This window comes from Fundulus heteroclitus, chromosome 1, assembly GCF_011125445.2.
Source record: "Fundulus heteroclitus isolate FHET01 chromosome 1, MU-UCD_Fhet_4.1, whole genome shotgun sequence".
In the NCBI taxonomy this organism is placed as follows: Eukaryota; Metazoa; Chordata; class Actinopteri; order Cyprinodontiformes; family Fundulidae; genus Fundulus; species Fundulus heteroclitus.
In genome coordinates, this window is record NC_046361.1 from 41335796 (window position 1) to 41356213 (window position 20418).

The 20418-nt window shown below is 46.1% G+C and overlaps 1 protein-coding gene across 2 annotated transcripts in view; it reads left to right on the forward strand.

Moving 5' to 3' along the window:
- The first annotated feature begins 6930 nt into the window (after positions 1-6930).
- Positions 6931-20418, forward strand: part of itpr3 (inositol 1,4,5-trisphosphate receptor, type 3) — a 68119-nt gene continuing 54631 nt past the window's right edge. For both annotated transcript variants that reach the window (XM_036143211.1, XM_036143214.1), the window contains exons 1-2: positions 6931-7434; positions 19940-20010. In XM_036143211.1, coding sequence (XP_035999104.1) covers positions 7343-7434; positions 19940-20010 — 163 coding nt within the window. In that variant the 5' untranslated portion in view covers positions 6931-7342. The remainder of the gene's footprint in view (positions 7435-19939; positions 20011-20418) is intronic.

The window sequence follows — 20418 nt, forward strand, 5'->3', positions numbered from 1 at the left end:
TTGTGCATCTCGCTGTTCGAAAATCCCCCAAAGGTTGTTCTAACAGAACTAGAAGTTTCTGTTTGAAAGTCAAAGTTGGGCTAAACTTGCTCCAAAAACACAGTTTCATTGACTGCTTGGCATTCAGTAGCTGTATGAATAATTTATGAGTTAGACACGGAGAGAGGAGGGCGGACTGCAGCAGAACCACGTATCAGAACCCCAGAAGGACGGATGGATTGAATCAAAAACATTACAGAGGACTAACATGTGATTCCTCTTTAACATGAACAGCGTTGGTGAAAGTCTTTTCAGCTCCTGATTCCCTCTGCCGGTCTCCGGCTGCGTTTAAAACCCAATAAACTGATGAATGATCATGAAACGTGTCTGACATGATGATGTCAGTAAAGCTGCAGGTCTGCTTCCTGTTTACAGGAAAGGCCAATTAAGCCCAAAATAGCAGCAAAGCAACAGGTTGTCAGCAGCGACCCAGAAAGCAGCCAGCAAAGCTTTCTGCAGCTCAGATGTTCTGATCCAGCGTCTGCTCATGAAGGTTTCTACCTGTGGATCATTTTATGTTACCTGCTGTCCTGAAGGTCTGAACGTTCAGCTCAGATTTGCTCCTGGTGTCTACCATCCAGCGGAGGTTCCCCCTGCATCCCGCTGCGTCTCTCCTCTCCTGCTGCTTGGTTCCGGTCCACCGGATCCATCTGGGTCAGGATCCTCCACAGGAGGGTCGCTCTGAGGGAAAGTCTGGCCTGTTTTCTCAATCATTGTTGTTTGCAGCAGCTGCTTTCTAAATCCATCCATCCTCAGAGGAAACTTTATGTCAGACACACGGCAGCTTTTATGGTTTATTTCTGATTCATCTGCTTTTCAGGTCGTATTTAAATGGTGAAACATCAGATGCACAAAGCTGTGTTTTTTTTTTGGTTTGCAGTCTTTTGTGCTCACCTGCAGCAATTCCCCCTGCAGCTCCAGGATTTATGGAGAATTGCTGGTTGGTGCCTCACAGGAAGTCTTGTTCTGTTCCCCACGCAGGAAGTTTTACGCCCCATAAGAAACAAACGAGTGGCTGGGCTGATTACTCCATCTCTGTGGAGACCGCCGTGCCTCCACCCCTGACTCTGAACACAGAACCTTTTTCACACGGATCACTGGACTCGTGCTCCAGACCAGCACAGTTCACTCCAGTAACGTGTTTCACTCCATGTTCTTCTCAGAGACTAGAAACAGCGAGAAACAAACTGATGTATTCATCTCAACAACAGAAAAAGTTCCTGGAGGGAATTTGTTCTGATAAAATAATTTCCAAACTGAAGGCCGGAGGTTTTCCATGTGAGTTAATATCTGGTAATGAATCCATGTATGTTGATAAGAGCAGCAGCTGCTTTCCCTTTTATCCATCTTTGCATTGACTATAACGCTCATGGGTGCAGAGACGGGCGACCCTGCAGCCGAACACACCCAGGGACAATCTGGAGCAGAGCTGGACGATAATTCAGTAACAATATAATAGATAGACGTATACCCATGATAAAAACATAAAAGTTTAATAGAACAGTTTTCTTTGCTTTTGCATTCTATCATGTAGATCATTACATCCTCCCAACCAATCACAACGCAGACCCAAGAACCAAGCTCCGCCCCCTTCAAAGAGTTCAGAGAGCACATGTTCTTTTTTATTTTTTTAAAAAAAACTTACAGTTTTGGTAAAAGGTTTGTTGAATAAAGGTTGAATTCAGTGTTTGTGTCTTTATTTAAAAACAGTCGCTAAGCAACAGCATAAAATGGCCAGGGCTGCACTTAAAATATATGTTTTGAATTTGTTGATAACTACCAAAGTCGATCAATATGATTTCTATTTTATCGATATGCACTTCAAAATGTCTTTATTTTTCAACCTTTTTTTGGACTGAACAACAAACCGACCTAATCTGAGTTTTTAACAGAGACTTAGAACCAGCAGAAGAAGCCGGTCCGACAGAAAAGGTCCAATCTCCTCTGAGCTTCAGCCCAGGTTCTGGTTCCACCGACAGGAGTGGGTCAGCTGGTCTGAGGGTGGAGAACCACGAGGCTGGAGCAGGTCAGGGTGGAGCGTCATTGAAAGCCCAGAGAGGGATTTGAAAAGCAGCAAACTGGCAGCCAGTGGAGCGCAGAGAGAACCGGAGATGTTCTTGTTGGTGTGGCCCGATTAAAAGGAGAGGCCTGGCCGGTACCAGAACACAGAGCATCACAATCATCTAGTCTAGTGGTGCTAAAAGCCCAGATTATATTCTCCAGGTCACGTTTGGAGGCGGCTGGTGTTAGCCAGAAGAAACCTGCATACCTGCTGGTGGAGCCTGGAACCACGATCTGGAACCTATTCCCTAACGAGGTCCCAGACCTGGAGGTCAAGTCTGTGAATTACTGTCAGGATTGCATGAAATCACCTCTTTCCATTAAAGCTCAGGAAATAAATGGCCTCCATGGAACCCACACAGGAGTGGGAAGAAGATGCAAACATTTAAACTTTATGAAATTCGATTAGTTTTACATTTCTGGACCTCCAAGGCCCCCAGCTGATGCAGACCCCCAGGCTGTGGTCCTATAGCCTGGCCCCCCTCAGGAACTCCCAGAAACATCTTCCCCAGACCTGACTCCAGACTGAGGCTCTGGTGTTCCTCACCCTGCTGAGATAACCTGGTCCTTTCATCTCCCCGAGACTGTCAGGATGCTGACTGGGACCCAGAGCCAGTTTATGCTGGAGGCATCAGCGCTGGTCCAGGCCTGATCGGTCTGAGACTGATTGGTCTGAGACTGGACTGATTACGCCTCGTGTCTGGAGCCGAAGATGGAGAGATGGAGGATTGATGGATCTTTTTCTCCAAACTAAGGGAGTTTAAAGAGCTCTCTACTTCAGGTAACATACTGACTGCTCATGTCAGAGCAAACAACCCCTGAACTAACACCAAGGCAGTTTAGTTGGTAAAGGGACTAAAGATGGAAATTAGTTCTGGCTGTAATCTTGCATATTTACATGTTAATGTCCATTAATGTTCTGGAGGAGGGTCCAAACGACCTGATGACCAGTTCTGGATCCATCTGCAGAGAAAGCATGAAGACCTTCAGTCGTGCTGCAGAATCAGTGACTGCAGGACGGAGGAAGATGCAGATCAACTCCTCCAAACAGCTTTAGCGCTACACCTCACACAGCTGAACAAAGCCGGGTCAGATCTGCTCGTTCTTCTGCTGAAGCGTCACACGGTCCGCTAGCTGCTGATCTTAAACCTAAAACAGGAAGTTCAGTCAGCAAAGCTCTGTTCACACCCAGTCTGCACAATCGCTTCTGGTTCTGAGCGTTTACAGACAACTGGTTTACAGCTAATGACCACAAACTTCCCCAAACCAGCTGTGAAGAGCTCAGGCTGTCACCTTCAACACTTCTCAGAGTTTACACTCACGTCTCCTGGAAGGTTCAACCAGACGGAGGCGCCGTTTGGGTTTGTAGTAACAATACATCAGCTCACCTGTGGGTCACAGTCTAGTCTAGTTTAGTTTAGTTTAATTTAATTTAGTTTAATTTAGTCTAGTTTAGTTTAGTGTAGTTTAGTTTAGTTTAGCTTAGCCTAGTTTACTTTATCTTAGCTTAGATTAGTTTAGTCTAGTCTAGTTCAGTTTAGTTTAATTTAGTATAGTTTAGTTTAATTTAGTTTAGTTTGGTCTAGTTTAGTGTAGTTTACTTTATCTTAGCTTAGATTAGTTTAGTTTAGTCTAGTTCAGTTTAGTTTAGTTTAATTTAGTATAGTTTTCTTGTCAGGGACCATGTACACATTCATCTCACAACGAGAAGAGATGCTTTGACCAGAATGAGCTACTTTTCACCTGCATTCCCTGAGCAAGGCCTTACAATTAAACAGTTCAAAACCCAGAATCACTAAGAATACATATAAAAATACTTAATTTACAATATAAGACACATTTCCTGTCAGAGTTCAGTTTTTGCCGTCTCACCTTGGACAGTTCCAGATCCTTCCACCATTCACTCAGCCCAGTTCCACTCCATGTCTCATTAGTTCCACCTGCCATTCCAAATCAAGCCTGGACTCAGTTCACCTTCACCCAAACCTCGTCTGCCAGTCAGAGCTTCCCACGTCTGCCAGTCAGAGCTTCCCACGTCTGCCAGTCAGAGTTCCTTTCGTCTACGCCTGCCTGCCCGCCTGCAAGTACTCTCTCTGCTGTGCTGCCGGCTCTTCCTGGATCCCAGCGCCCTCTTCGTCACCGTTGGAGGTTTCCTGGCTCCACAGCTCCCGCAGCTCCCCAGCTCCTCCTCCTCTGTCATCACAATCCACCTGCCTCAGTCTGGTAGTGTCTCCTGGTCAACTTCTCCACCATCCAAACCTTTCAATAAAAGCTCTTAAACGAAGCTCTGTGTGTGGCTGAGTTCGGATTCAACAGAACAGTTTCATGACATTTCCTAAAAAGGTTAATTGGCCTGTATTGATCAGTGCTAAATACTAAAAACTAGGTAAAGATCCACAGTAAGTCAGAAGAAGTAAAAAGTGAACACGACACTAGGAGTTATTATGGTGCAGTTGATCAATGATGATGTGGGTTTTTTTAGTTTTTAGAAAATGTTTGCAGATCTGCAGACGACTTCAGACTCTCTGGGAGCCAGTTCCATTATTTGTTGGATTTAAGCAAGAGGATTGTGAGAAAAAAGAAGATCTTCTGGGGATGACACAGTTTCTGTGCGAGGGGGAGGGACCTCAATGTCCAAATAGTGTGGTCAGACCAAAGTAGAACGAGTTTCCTTAATGACAGTTATTAAGGAAATCAATTGTTGGATTGTTAATATTATTAACAGTTTTGAAAATCATTTATTAATGTGAGAGTTGAATCAAGTTATCAAAACTAAAAATGTGACAATGGTGATAATGAAGAGTTTTTGTCTTACAGAGATCTGAGTGATTTCCTGTTATTCTTATTCTTTGTTGGCCCGAGACCAACAGGAAACAATAGTGTCAGGATCTGGAAGACAATCATAGCCTTAAAAACATCAAGGATGCTTCAAATCTGATGTTTCTGGTGTCTCTGAGAGTAGAGATGCTATATTTGACTGATTTACTTGTTGGTCTAGATGGATTATCTAAATAATTAATTTCAGATAAAATAGTAGGTGTATCTTTTTATTGACATTTAACGTTAGACAGGAAGCTTGTAGCCAATCACTTAACAGATAATTAAGTGGTAACCAGAAAATATTTCTGCATCCAGCACATAGATGACAGCATCATCTGCGTACATGATGATGTCATCTATGTGCACACAGCCAGATCATTGATATAACAATCCCTGAACAGTAGGGGGCCCTAAATGGACCCCGGTGGGACCCCTGCTGGGCAGGACTTTATAGAAGACGATGAATTATGGATTAATGCACGTTGTACACGACCAGAGCATCACTGGATAAGTTATAATGAGATAGTTCAGAGAGGAGTACAGCATGACTTACCGTGTCAAAGGCTTTTCCCAAAGTGCAGGAACACAGAACCACTGTTCCTCCTCTGTCCAGAGCCGCTCTAATGCTTCCAGTCAAACAACAACGGGCTGTTTTAGTGAGGGAACGGTTAAGGCTGCATTAGTCTTTAGATTGTTCCACTGCAGTGTACGTTCCTCTGTTTCTGTTTCTCTGTTCGGTTCATGCACAGAACTTTATTGGAATATTAATAAACCTGCCCGGCTTTACTGGCCCAGGATTTGAATTTGATAAAAAGACGATATTATTTTGTGTGTTATTGTCACGTTAATCGTTTTGAAGAGAAATGGATCTGTATGCAATGATAAAACAGGGTGTAGAAGCTTCAGAGGCTCAGAGATTTCATTTCTCACTTCATTCACTGAATGGAGAAATTATTTGCCACCATCCATTTTAGTCCTATTGATTGATTTTTCCCTACCAGGTAATTTATTGGTTGTTTTCCAGAACGATTTTTGAATTTCCTGCAGCTGTTTAAATATTTGAAGTAAAATGTAGCTTTTCTCAGTAGTGACCTTATTTCTGGGTCCATTTAAATATTAACCGCTCAGCCTGGTCTTTAGGTAAGTTTTCTGCTCTCTGATTCTCAGCCAGGCTGAGACTATTTTACCTTTTTCTGTCCCTGTATTACTTTAGGATGCTTGGAAACAGGCTGTTTCTGTGAAGTCACCTTTGTTCAGATGTTCCAGTTAATCTGCCTCATTTCATATACAGACGGCCTCACGTCTCTTTTTGGGACGTGGAATCTAACTTCTCCTCACAGAGAGCGAACCTGTGAACCTGTGTCTGCATGTTTAAACAGGTAGAGACAGAACCTGACAGAACCTGATAGAACCTGACAGAACCTGACAGAACCTCAGGTCTCAGCTTGGTTGGGCCTGCTCTCTCTGCCACGGTCATCTCAGATTCAGCCGTGGGCTCAGCGGAACCAGAACTGCCACTTTTCTTCTCATTAAGTCATTTGCGTGGATGTTTGGATGTTTGGGAAGTGAGATGTTCCTCTCTGTGGCCGAAACCTGAAGGTTTGGGCTTAAAACGACTCGTGTTTGAATCTATGATGATTTTATCCCTGGGCTCCACCTTAGGAGACCCCAGACCACGGTGCTGCCACCACCATGTCTCACCGCGGCTTTTCTCTCCTGGTTCGGTGCCGCCTGGCCCGGTTCTGTTGACGGCGCTGAGCTCTGCGCGCAGCGGCTTCCTGGAGTTCCCGATCAGCCTGAACAACTCGGTCTGGTTGCGTCTGTCTGTCGGTTCGGAAGCGACGCTGACCTTGTTTTGGATGTGAGGGCGCAGGAGGCGTGCGCCCGTGTCTTTACGCGCCCGTGTCCGTGTGTGCGTGCGTGCACGTCGCTGTGTGTGTGCGCGCGTGTCTGAGCTCGCAGTTCGCCCTGCAGCAGGTTGCTCCGTCTTGAAGCTGCCGCTGACTTCCTGGTTGTTGCTGCCGGAGTTCTTGGCGCTGACGCTCCCGCCGAGGGAGGGACCGAGCTGCCACGCCGCGCGTCCGCACCTCCCGTGACATCAGTCCACGCTGCAGAGCCCACGGAGCACCCGGGAGCCGCTGTGCCGCAGAGACCCGCTTTGTGAAAGTTTCTCTGAACTTCTGCGGAGCCGCGGGCGCTTTTGTTTCCATGCAGAACCCGGCAGCGCGTCCGAGGAGCCGCCGCGCAGACGCAGCTGCAGCGTGAGGCGCTGACAGCCGTTCTCTCTGCGCTCCTGCTGCCGAGTCCACAGCCATCTGACCCGGGGCGGACCCTGGTGGACTGACCGGCCCGGAGCAGGGGTCCCTTCCCCGGCTCCACCTGCAGGGTCTCCCCGCCGCTGGACGCGTCTCGCATCGGCAGGATGTCGGACTCTGCCTCCAGCTTCCTCCACATCGGAGACATCGTGTCTCTGTATGCGGAGGGATCCGTGAACGGCTTCATCAGCACGCTGGGGTGAGTCCTGCCGGCGGGTCACGGCCCGGGTCCACGGGCAGAACAGCCCGAAGTTCTGCAGAACAAACCCAGATAGAGTCTGCAGACGCAGCCAGGCGGCTCAGTTAGACAGGCGGAGCTTTTAATGGCTGCTATAGGCTACTACTGCTATTACTAGTATTACTACTAGTAATACTACTAGTATTACAACTAGTATTACTAATAATTGGATAATTATCACTTCAGCGTTACACAGACACCAAGTCAGTTCAATAAAATCGGCGTTTTAGTTAGAATAAACAATGCAAGTGTAAAAGTGTTGAAACAATGTTATAAACTCTTATAAATTCATGAAGCTGTGAGAATATAGATACTGAAACGGTCTGATTTAACAGCTTAAAGTGAACTAAAGGGAAAAGCGACGGTAAAAAGGTTCCTCCATGTTGAAAGGTAACGACTGATGAATCGGAGCAGATCATAACTTTAATAATGGTGCTTAATTATGAAGATGGATTGTTAACCGACTCGCTTTCCTGGAATCTGGTCTGAGGCCAAGAAAAAACCACAGAAGAAGAACAGAGGAAATAAGAAAAACCCTTCATCTACCTGGAATCCTGCAGAAATCCTTTAAACCGCCGTCTTTGTGCAGAATCCTCGACTCCATCAAAGGAGACGCTGAGTTTTCTGCACAGGGCTCCATGTTCTTTGGTCTCATTCACCTGAAATCATTTCTGGACGTTTTTAAGCAGATTTTCTGTCCAGAGCCACAGAGCGGTGGACCAGGACTTCTCTGGACGTGTTTCGGTCTCTGGTTTGGTGAATGGTTCTGCTCCGGGGGTTTGGGCTGCTGCTTTGGTTCGGTACATTTACAGAAGGTGATCTGGACAGTTTTTACCGATCAGGTCGACGCGGATTGCATTTCTAAACACGTAAACAGGAATAATTCAGTAACCAGAAGACACGGACCAACAGTGTTGTAGTACTCGAGTCCGAGACTCGAACTCGAGTCCGAGTCATTAGCTAAATTTAGAGACTCGTGACTTGACTTGGACTTGAGCACTGATGACTCGAACTTGGACTCGGACTCCTACATTCAGATCATTCTGACTCGGAAATTGAGAAAAAGACTCGACTTTTTTTATATCATTAGGCTATAATTTTAATATGTCATTAGAATATTATTTGGTGTATGATTTTAATATCTAAATGTCGTGCCGCGCACGTGACGTCACCATCTCATGAGCAACGCCCCTTGCCGCTAAGGTTGGGCAAACAGTGTGAGAGCACACGTAGCAACCAGCCATTACACATGCAACAGACACAACTATATGATTGACTTTTCAGCCGTTAAACTTTCACAAAAGGATGTCCAGGCGCCCATTTTACTGGTAGAACTGTGGAACAACATACCAACGTTCAGCTCAAACGATGGATTGAGTGTCGAGGGGCTCGGAAAGACTGGGAAACTGGCCAAGTTGGTAGGAAGGTAAGTCGTTGTTTTTCTCCTGCTCGGCGTTCATAGCGTTATCGGCCGTTTTTTTTTTCTGTTTGTAGTCACCGTCCAGGAATCGGTATAAATTTTCCGGCCCGCCGAACAATTTAGTCCGGTCCGGTGGCCAAATGCATTATCATTATCCAACGGCTGGATCTCCTCGCTGCATCGAGCGATCTGCACCAGATTTGTTGCGAGTAATGGTGGAACGCTGCCGAACGCGTTTGTGGGAATCGCCCGGTGGACGGGCGAGGAAAATGCGTGACAGCATCTGCGGTGGCGGGCGGACCCCGCCCGCCGGCCGGCACCGCGGCGGTGCGCGAACCCCGCCGGCCGCTCGGAGCCGCGGCGGTGTGCGAACCCCGCCCGCCGGCCGGCACCGCGCCGGTGCGTGAACCCCGCCGGCCGGAGCCGCGGCAGTGGCCAATAGGCCGGAGTGCGCTTGGCTGCGAGGGCCGATCGACGCCGCTTGCGGCTTTAACATCCTTCATATGCGGCCTATCAGCGTACCTCGAGTCGCTGTTGCGCGTTCCATAACAACAATGTTTAAAAACCATGGTTAGTAGACGTCTTAGACTTGGAAAAAGCGGTAGTTTTACCGAGTAAAACCAAGGGTAACTACAGCGAAAGAGTTATTAGTGCAATGGAATGTTACTGCTTCATGTCATACATCACACGTCAATAGTGACTCGACTCGGACTCGACTCGGATGAGTAGTGGACTCGATTCGGACTCGACTCGGATTTTTTTTTTAATGACTTGGACTTGACTCGGACTTGAACACTGGTGACTCGAACCTGGACTCGGACTCGAGGCATAGTGACTTGACTACAACACTGCGGACCAATCTGGGTCTGGTTTGGCCCCCATGAATCCAGGGATGGTTTCTGAACGGCAAGGCCCTGAACACCTGGATCAGGTGTTAAGGTGTAAAAGGGTGGCATCATTTTAGATGACAGACCAACACACCTGAAGCAGGTCATGGTCTGTTAAATAAAATCATTATTTGTTTTTAAGAGACAGTAAAACCGCCTCTGGTTTTAGTGTTGCACCGATACTGATACCAGTATGGGACGGGGTTCTGATCAAGCACTAAAATGTTTGTATCGGTATCAGCGAGTACCAACAAATAGGCACTGATACCATTTTGATGTTTGGATGTCACTTGAACGCAGCCTTTTCTCTCCCGACACTCATTAATTCTACTGGATTCACTTTGTATTAGTCTTTTTCCTGCTTTACAAAGGTAGCAGCTTGACAAAGCCATGATTATTTTTTCAATTATTTTACATCCAAGTAGTATGCAGTTCTTCATATATACACACACATCAATTTCAAACAGATGGTATCGGTATGGAATAAGTATCGTCCGATACTGCACAGCCAGGTATCGGTATCAGTATCGGTATCGGTATCGGTGCAACACTAGTTTTAGGGTTAGTCTCTAAAAGCTTTGAACGTCAACAGTCGGACATTTCTGCCTCTGGTTCTGCGTCGTTTTAAAGTCTTTCCACAGATTCTCAGCTGGATTCAGGTCTGGACTTTGACTAGGCCGTTCTAACCTGTGAATCTGCTCTGATCTGAACCATCCCATAATATCTCAGGCTGCATGTTCAGGCTGGTTCTCCTCCACCTCAGTCTCAGGTCTCCTGCTGCCTCTAACAGGTTCTCCTCCAGGGTTCTCCTGGTTCAGCTCCATCCATCCTCCATCAGCTCTGACCTGCTTCCCACAGCATGATGCTGCCGCCACCGTGCTTCACACTGGGAGGATTTCTTCAGGGGAGTGTCTTCTTGAGCAAATCCTCCTACCTGAGCTGTGGATCCTTGCAGCTCCTCCACAGTTCTCTAACGTTCTCTAACAAGACTCCGAGGCCTTAGCAGAGCAGCTGTGTTTACACTCCAGTTACCAGCTGGGTGACGTCAGGAGGTCCATTATTTAGTGGTGAGATAATAAAGGAAACTTGTGAAAAAGTTAAATTTTTCTGCCACTTTTGAAACGTTCTCTACTCTGTGTTGGTCTGATGCATAAAATCCCAGTAAAAAGGTTTGATGCTCCGCTGTTATTCTGCAGCTCAGCCACGCTTCCTGCACTCTTTCTCTTTTAGTTTCATGCAAAATTATATTATATTAATATAATTTAAATAAAGGGTTTACACACAACAGCATCTTAAAGGCCAATAAAACCCTGAAACATTTATGTTTATTTAATAATAAATGCAAATAATAAATGATTTTAAACTTCTTTATATACCAACTTTACTGTGTTTTGTTAAAGAACATTACCTGAAATTTTAAGTCCAAGCTCGTTTATAGCAAAATATTCTTAATTTTACATCTTAAAGTTAAAATAAAAAATAAAACCCATTGCTGGACATTTAATACCGAGGTTTCATGAGAAGACCGGTACTGGGATCAAAATAAATATTCATCAGCAGGACGTTGCAAAGAATTGATGTAATTTTGCTGGAGCTTAAATAGTAAAAAAAAGGTTTTATAATTGTTTTATTAACCTCTGTTCTGGTTTATTAATGAATTATAGAGTTGAACTACGTACGGCGTATTTGACCTCTGAGGGAGCACTAGAGAAGGCAGTTGAAAGATGTTGAACCTGATTCTGCAAAACTCCCTTTTTTATTTAAATGTTTTATTTTATTCATTGTGTTCAAACTAAATTCAACATGCAGACAAACAATCTGAATGAAATGGAGCAGTTATCTGCCCTTTTACCTAAAATACATTTACAAATAAATAATAAACGCAGGAACAACACCACAAGCTTCAAAATGTACATAACAAGAGCAAAGATAATAAAATGAAATGTCTGTCCTCCAAAACTGAAAGTCACAATTTACTTTAGGCTTATTTTCTGTACACTTTTAAAACAAAACCTCAAATTTGAACAGATTATTAATAATCAGGCATAACTTCACTCAGCAAAGCAGCTTTTATCGTCGTTATCGTCATAAATTTAAATATTAATTATGATTCTTTGGCTTTTTCTTCACCTCAGGGATTCTCAAAACATTTCCACAGAATTTTGTCCACAGAGATAAAAAAAACAGCAGAAAATAAAATTTTAATCCCCAAAATGTTATATAAGGAATACATTTTCTTATCAGTGGTTATTTGGACTTATTTAAGCAGAGAAGAAGCGGCTGCTGGATAAAAACCCAAAGTTGGGTCTGAGGCAAGCTGCAGATATTTCCTGTCATCCTGCAGTTTTCTCTTTAATTTCAGTTTAATTTCAGTTCAGCTGCTCAGAAATCAGACTTTCTGTCTGCAGGTTTTATTTCAACCATAATACGCAGATTTTCCTTCATGCTGTCCCTGTTGAAAACAGCAGAACCAGAACCGGTCCGGACCTCCGCCGGTTAGTTTATTCAAGATAAACCCAGCTCCGCTTTTTTAGAACCTGTTGAAGATATTCTGGGGTTGAAAGAAGGTACATCTGGAACCCAGGAGCAAACAGAACATCAGGACCGACCAGAACCCAGGAGCAACCAGAACATCAGGAACGACCAGAACCCAAAAGCAACCAGAACCCAGGACGGACCAGAACCCAGGAGCGACCAGAACATCAGGACCGACCAGAATCCAAAAGCAACCAGAACATCAGGACCGACCAGAACTCCAGCAAACAGAACTCAGGAGCAACCAGAACCCAGGACCAACCAGAACCCAGGAGCGACCAGAACCCAGAAACGACCAGAACCCAAAAGCAACCAGAACATCAGGACCGACCAAAACCCAGGACGGACCAGAACCCAAAAGAAACCAGAACCCAGGAGCGACCAGAACATCAGGACGGACCAGAACCCAGGAGCGACCACAACCCAGGACGGACCAGAACTCCGGTCACCAGACGGTTAATCTGCAGCTGGAAGCTTTTCTCTGACGTTTTGCTGAACTTTAACGGACCTGCAGTAAAAAACGGGCTCAGGTCCAGCTGGACCGGGTTGAATGGCAGGAAGAGGAAGTGGTACCGAGCGTGTCCAGCAGAGATGTCCACACCCGGTTCTGGTGTGTCCACAGCACGTCTGTCTGAGTGAGAGGGGCAGGAAGTTCTGTCTGGGTTTTGGGTCGGGTCCGTTCTCTGAGTGCTGAGTGTGTTTCCAGCCTTTCACCGCCGGTTCTGGTTCTGAACTTTAAGTCTCGACTCGTTGATGTCCGGCGCTGCCCAGTTAAAGGTCACAGCAATGATGTCACATGATCACCGTAGCAACAAAGGTCACCAGAAGGTTAAATGACCCGATGTTCTGCTGAGGACCGGATTAATGTCAGAACTGCCACCAGGTTCTGCTGAACTGGACAATATGCAGCATGATGATCTGAACTGGATTTGACTAAAAGAACCGGACCTAAACGGACCACGATGGTGTGGATTTGATGTTCTGGTTTGACCTGAATGAGATGAACTGGACTGAATCGGACCCGCTAAGTTTGAGTGTACCTTTGGGAGTTCTGGATGTACCAGTTTGGACCCGGTCCGTGTTGGGCTTAGTCTGAATCAGTTTGAAGGAACCGGACTTCCTGTTAACCTGTAGAAATCGGACCTTTTATTGCTGTAGTTATAGCCTGAAGAACCTGAAGCCCGGTCCGTATGGGTCCACCACCTGCAGGGAGGAGCGTCAGGACCCGGTACCATACTGGCTGGATGGAGGCTGAGGGGGGGGGGCTTTGGGTGCCAACCCCCAGCAGTACAGTCTGGGTTTGGGTTCCCGGCGCTGCTGGGTGAAGTCGACCCAAACCAGTTAGATATAGAAGAACTCACCTTCCTGCAGAGTTTGGACTCTGGAGTCCCGCCGAGCGCCTCGGTGCCTTTTTGCAGCTTCAGGCCAGTTCTAATGAACTGGACCTCGGACCAGTTCATTAGAAACAGAACCACTGTTTGACCCTGAAGCGTGCAAAGCTGATCAATATTTAAGTAAAGCGACTTCCTTATAGCTCTCTGTGGTTCTGGTCCGGTCAGCCGTGTCGCATCTTCAGCCAAGCGGAGAAATGTAAATACTGCTGCTGTCCTCCGCCCTGCAGGTTAAACACTGACAAACGGCTGAGAGTCCGCTTCTGGAAGGGAAACCTGTGCCAGGAACCATCTCAGTGTCTCCAGAAGGGTTTCCTGGTTTTTATTATTCAACGTCTGGGCTTTGACTAGGCCCTTTTCCTAATCCTTTAGTGGATTCACAGGATGAAGGTTGTGGCCTAGTTAAAGTCTGGACCTAAGAGCTGAGATGCTGTGATCCTAACCAGGGTTAAAGCGTCTCTGATGTGGCCAAATAAAAGGCATCCTGTAAAGAAGAGTGGCTAAAAACTGATTAAATTATAAATAAAGGTTAAATGAAACATAAAATAATTTCCCCCATAGGGCAGTTTGGTGTGGACCACATGTTCCTTTAAAGAGTTAAATCCTCCTTTAAAAACTGCTTTTTATTTACTCTGGACGTTTCTGTGTAGCAGAACATCTGTTTAGGAATCTGAACCACTGGAGAGGAACGTCTGTCCTGCCGACCCGGTTTGGACCGTTCAGGTTCTGTAGGGTGAGTCTGGACTGTCTACAGATGTGACCGCCCGGCCGGGTGAGGGATCTGCTGGTGGCAGGGTTCCTGCAGCGATGCGGTCCTATTCTCTAGAACGTGTAGAGACAGCAGAACCGGGCCGACTGCCTGGTCCGCTGAGGGAACCATGAACCGGCTGCTTTCCATACAGTCAAATTCTGCTGCAGCAGCTCAGAACCTGCAGGCTGTCAGGAAGCAGACGCAGCTCAGTGCCGTCCTTTACCTCCATGAGGCCTGTCGTCTCCTGAGGGACCGGCGCCGCTGAACCGTTACGTTTACAGCAGACACGGTCCTGAACCTGGTCCATTAACGACGAGCTGGTTCCTCAGGGTTCTGCGTGGGAACGCAGATCCATGCAGAACAGCAAACAAATGAGGACGGCTCGGGTTACACCTCCACCATCCATGCAAAGCAAGCTGCAGCTCGCTGCCAGAACCGTCCGTGTCCAGCAGGTTCATGGAGCTGAGGTCCAGAACCTGAGATGTTCTGGACCTCTCAGGTTCCCCGATGGACCAACCACACAGCTTCTCGTCTTCTTCACCTCCGCAGCATTACGTGTTTAAAAGTTACAGGTTTTATCCGTTCGTACGCATCGACAGACCAAAACGTTCACTGCAATAAGGAAACTACAAGTAAATAAAAAATTCTTAAAATGAGTGTTTTTGTCCTTGATTTCAGCAGTTAAACAAGATTATATGTCAATGGAATTAGTGTTTTTACTCCTAAAATAAGATAATTAGACATTTTCACTTGAAATAAGACGATGGAGACGAGTTGTTCCTGTTTGAGGTGCAAAGATCTGATTCCATTGGCAGATCACCTTTAACTGCTCAGATCAAGTGCAAAGACTTTGATTTCAAGAAAGCTTGACTTCCTTTCAGTTCCCTTTGCAGTGTTCTGCAGAACTCAGCATAAACTTTAACCAGAGAGGCTCAGAACGTTCTAGCCTTGCATTATTTCCTTTTAGATGTCACACAGAAATAAAACCTCCAGGTCTTTATGCAGGAAAAGGTCTGGAAACATGAGGTGCAACTATAGAGCCGCATTCAGCAGATTTTCTGCTGCATGTCAACCAGATTGGTTTCTCTGGAGCTGCAGAGGGAGGCGCGTCAGCACGGTGTGTGGTTAAGGTGGAGGTAGATCTGGGTTCTGGCTGCTGCCAGGAGACCCGTCTTCAGGGCGTATATCTGAGCGGAGCAGCCTGGACCGGTCCTCAGACCATCTGAAGCAGGACCGGCCGTGCTGAGCCCGTTCCACCCAGACCAGGCCAAGGCGCCAGAACAGAACCGCTGCACCAGACGGCATCCTGGATAGGACCCCACCTTCTGTGCAGCGCCTGCAGACTGATGGAAGTCCTGATGGTGCTGGCTGCTCCACAGCAGGGCTGAAACTAGTGGAGGAGCTGCAGAAACATCCCATAAAGAGGGAAAAGTCACAGAACCTGAGGAGAAACCCATGGCAGATGTGAGGCCTGTGGGGTCAGGGTTATTCTGAGCAAAAACAAACGCTTTAGATTTACTGCAGTGAGGGTTTCAGAGAGGCTCCGGCCTGCTGTGAACGGACCCAGGCAGGCTGGACGGGTTTAGATGAAGGGAAACGACGAGGAGGGGTCAGAGCATCCAGACGCTCCATCTGGAGATCCAAAGCTCTGCGTTCCTCCTGGAAATGTTTCTGTGGGACTGAAGCAGACGAGATTTTCTCTGGTTCTGGTTCCTTTTATCAGAACCCGCCAGGATCTGCTCAACCTCCTCAGTTTTCTGACTCCTGATCAGTGGTGGGAAGTAACAAAGTACAAATACTTTGTTACTGTACTTAAGTACAATTTCTGTGTATCTGTACTTTACTTAAGTAGATTTAATAATGGATACTTTCTACTTTTACTCCACTACATTTAACAGTAAGTATCTGTACTTTCTACTTCACTACATTTCTATACAGCGTTTCGTTACTCGTTACATCCAAGACGCATTTCGGTTTTTTGATTTGTTCGTTAGTTTGAAAGTATCCAATGGCGAGAGCAGAATCAGTCCGCTGAACCAATCCAAAGCACAGTACGCAGGACCTGCAGAATCATTAACTCCCAGAATGGAGTCCAAGGATAGTCATCCTCCAGAAGACCTGCCCCACCCATGGCCTTATTTAAAAGATTTCTTTGAAATAACTGGGTCAAAAAACGCTTCCTGGAGATTCCAATGCCGCCTTTGCCTTCCCCGAAAGCATGAAATTCTATCTTTCAAAAATTCACTATCAAATTTGAAAAAACATATTGAGGTAAGTTAAGTTGCTAAACGCTGTCGATATCGATCCCTGGAATTCAGATGCATAGAATAAAATATCTAAATCTAAACTGTCACAGGGGGTAAACACAATAAAAACATGCTTTATCTGCAGCATTGCTCATTAAAATGGTACATTACTGATTTATTAAAACTAAATACGATAGGTACAATTAATGACATTATATAAGCCGTTAGGTATTATGGTTGGCAAGTACTTTTACTTTTAATACTTAAGTAGTTTTAAAAGCTTGTACTTTCTTACTTTTACTTAAGTAAAATAATAATGTGGTACTTTGACTTTTACTTGAGTAAATTTTTGTCTGTGTATTTGTACTTTTACTTAAGTACATTGTATGAGTACTTTCTCCACCACTGCTCCTGATCACCATCCAGGCTCCTCCTCCTTCTCCTGGAAACACGTCTGAAGAATCACAGGTAGCTTCACGCTAAATGATGTCATGGTAACAGGCCAGCAGGCATTTCTCGGTTCTGCTGGTGTGACAGAGTTTATTTTGTTCCTGGGCTGACTGAGGGATTTCTGGCTTTGAAGACTGAGTCAACACACCTGAATGGAGCAATCAGCTCACCTGCAACACACCTGGAGGCAGACAAAGACACGCATCGGCTGCTCACTGCCTCAAGATAAAAGGCTCTGACCTCAGAAGAAGTGGAGGAAGACTGACGAAGAGGAGAGCGGGAAAAAAGGAGCGAAGGGAGACATTTTAAAGAAAAGCAGAATTAAGATGTTATGTTCAGACGCTGTGAGTCTGAAACAATTCAGAAAACTCATCTGGTTTTCTTGAGCTTGATTTAATAAAAGAGAAGCAGTCATGATGATGAGCTATGATGCATGAATACGGTCTGAATATCTTAACCAGTTCCAGTCACTATACGTCAGTGCTGTAGGGAAATAAGCGCCGGTTCAGGTCTCTCCGGGTTTCAGGACCTCTAATGGTCCATAAAGCTCCGGGAGCAGCTGGGCAGGTCGTCCCCTAATACACGGCTGTTGTACATTTGCATGATAATTTGCAGACTCCTGATTTGTTTACAGGTTGTGGCTCTTTTATTAGATCCTGAAAAGGCGTGTAGCACCTGGAGTTCCTAACAGGAAGCTGTACCTCTGGTGATATTAAGGCTCGCCTCAGACACCGTGGTGCACTAAGACTTCAAATATGTCACCAAAGTTACACCAGAACGTTATTAAGGGGCACGCTCTGATCAGATGCAGGGAAAACTGGTGGTCTGCTGCGAGCAGCTCTGTGGAAGCAGGAGCCTCCAGCTGATGGAAAGACATCAGCAGTGACCTCAGAGCAGCAGCCTGCACAGCTTAGAAGGTCAAAGCATCGCAGGTCCATCATCCTGCAGAGATAGATCCAGGCTGGACCGTGGTGCTCAGCAGCGTGGTGGTGGAGGGATGAGGGTTTGGGTTCTGCAGCTGCAGGTCCGGTCTGTTTCTGCCCTGAGGTTGGATTTACCTCTTCTACACACAGGATGAGGACCAGGTGTCGTTTTCTATGTTCTAAAAATGGTGCCTTGTCTCAGAGAGCTGCAAACCGAGCGTGTCTAAACCTTCAGCCACTCGGTGTAGATGGTTGACTCTGGTCTGCAGCAGCCTCCCCTAAAGCCTCCTCCCTTTGGTTCAGAGTCTGAAGCTCCCCCCAGGGTCTCCTCTGAATGAAGCTGTGCTGCATCCTGTGCTTCTCTCTGGAGTCCTGCTGACTGCAGGCCGTCTGCTCGCTGCGGCGGCGGCACGGGAACGCGTCCTTCATGGACCAAACATTCCTGCAGAGCCACGCCCGGCGCGGACGCCTGGACGCACGCAGCCCTTCAAAGAGCAACGAGGTTCCAGGAAGTGGAAATCCCTGGAGGGAAGTCATGTGCGTCCAGCGTTAATGAGCCCGTCTGTGTTTGTATGTTGATAGTTTTAAGCTGACGGGTCCACATGCAGAGTCACGCTCCGGCTGCTCAGGAAAACCAGCAGCTCCTTAAATAGAGAGGAACAGGGAGGCCGAGTCAGCGCTTTATTTGGTCCTGAAGCTGAAGTTCCACTTAAATCCAAAATGAAACACGGCCTGACACCAGAACCCAGAAAGTCTGTCAAGATTAGCAAAACTATTGGCTGTTTCCATCATAACTGGGGAAAATATATAATAATAGAGATGACTGGGATCCAGATCACTGCAGTACCTGCCTGTCTGGTTGGGATGCATCAATAAACAGAACATAATTAAAAACGTCTAAAATTGTGATTAAATATAACGACTTTGAGCTGTTTAGCTGCAGTAAAGTATGCAGCAGTCGTCTGTAGACATGTAAGACCAAAACATTAGTTTTAAATTCTCTTTTTTTACTCTATTGCCGCTTTTAGCCTTATTGGGATAATAATGACCCAATACTGAGCTCAACATTTAAGTCCGTCTGGTTATCTCTATTTATTCCATTTATTAAAATCCCTTAAAGGGAAAAGTGGACCCTCCTGTCCAGCAGTAAAGTGTAATTAAAGTTGAATTGTTTCTGCTGTATCTGACATGTTGTCTGCAGAATTGGCTTCAGTAAAACTGCAGCTTGTGCCATCAGTCAGCAGCAGGAGGTGAAATAATCTAAAAAATAATCTAAACGAACCCACAGCTCCTCTGGGCAGAGTCCGGCTGAGCGTTACGACGTTCTGCTGTCCGGCGGCTGAACACGGAGCCACGCGTAAAGCTGCTGTCAGCCTGAAGAGCGACAAAACGCCGCGCTATAAATAGAGTCACCACATCGGCAGCCCTCACAGACGCTTCCTGTGCCGTACTGTACGCTTCATCTCTGCGGCTCCCAGAAGACGCATCCGCTCTCTGCAGACCATCGGCTCAGCTTCAGCCGCCTGGACCATGATGCTTCAGTCAGGCTGGGGGTGTTTGATTAAACCCAAACCTTTCAGAGACAAACAGTGGAAATAATGAAACATTTGGACCCAAACGTCATGAGAACGTTTTATTCCTGAAACGTTCTTGTTGTAGATGTTTAATATGATGATGGATTTATTACCTCTTGATGCTGCATTAAACTCTATGAAGCAGGTTTTAATCTCATTCCTGAGAGGAAACAAGCCTAATTTCCCGTGTTAATATGAAGACTGCGTCCTCTGGGCTGCAGGTTGCTGCTAAAAGTCGCCGATCAGAAAACGGCTGACGTGTTTCTGATGACTCTGCTTGTCTCTGCAGGTTAGTCGACGACCGATGCGTGGTGGAACCAGCAGCCGGAGATTTGGAGAACCCTCCAAAGAAGTTCAGAGGTAACGTTTCCTCTCCTAACGCAGAGACAGAGCCGTGGCTAACATGCAGCCTTTATGAAGCTGACACCATGTGACAACGAGGCAATTAATATTTACAGTAAGGGCTATTTAGCAGAAGACCTAAAGATGTGACTCAGGGAGGATCAGGATTTTATTTAACACACCGAAGACAGTAAGATTGTGCAGAAAGTGATTTATTCAATAGTCAGGACAAACTCTTTACAATATATACAGACAAACAGAGATCCTGGACACGCAGTAATAGTCCAACTAGTACAACTGATAACCAGTCCAAGTCTTTGGTCAGTTTAAATGTTGACTAGAGTCCTTTGGTTGTTGTGAGGACCGGCAGAAATGCATCCTGCCTCATAGATGGAGATCTAGCAGTTTAACATCCGGGTTCCTTGG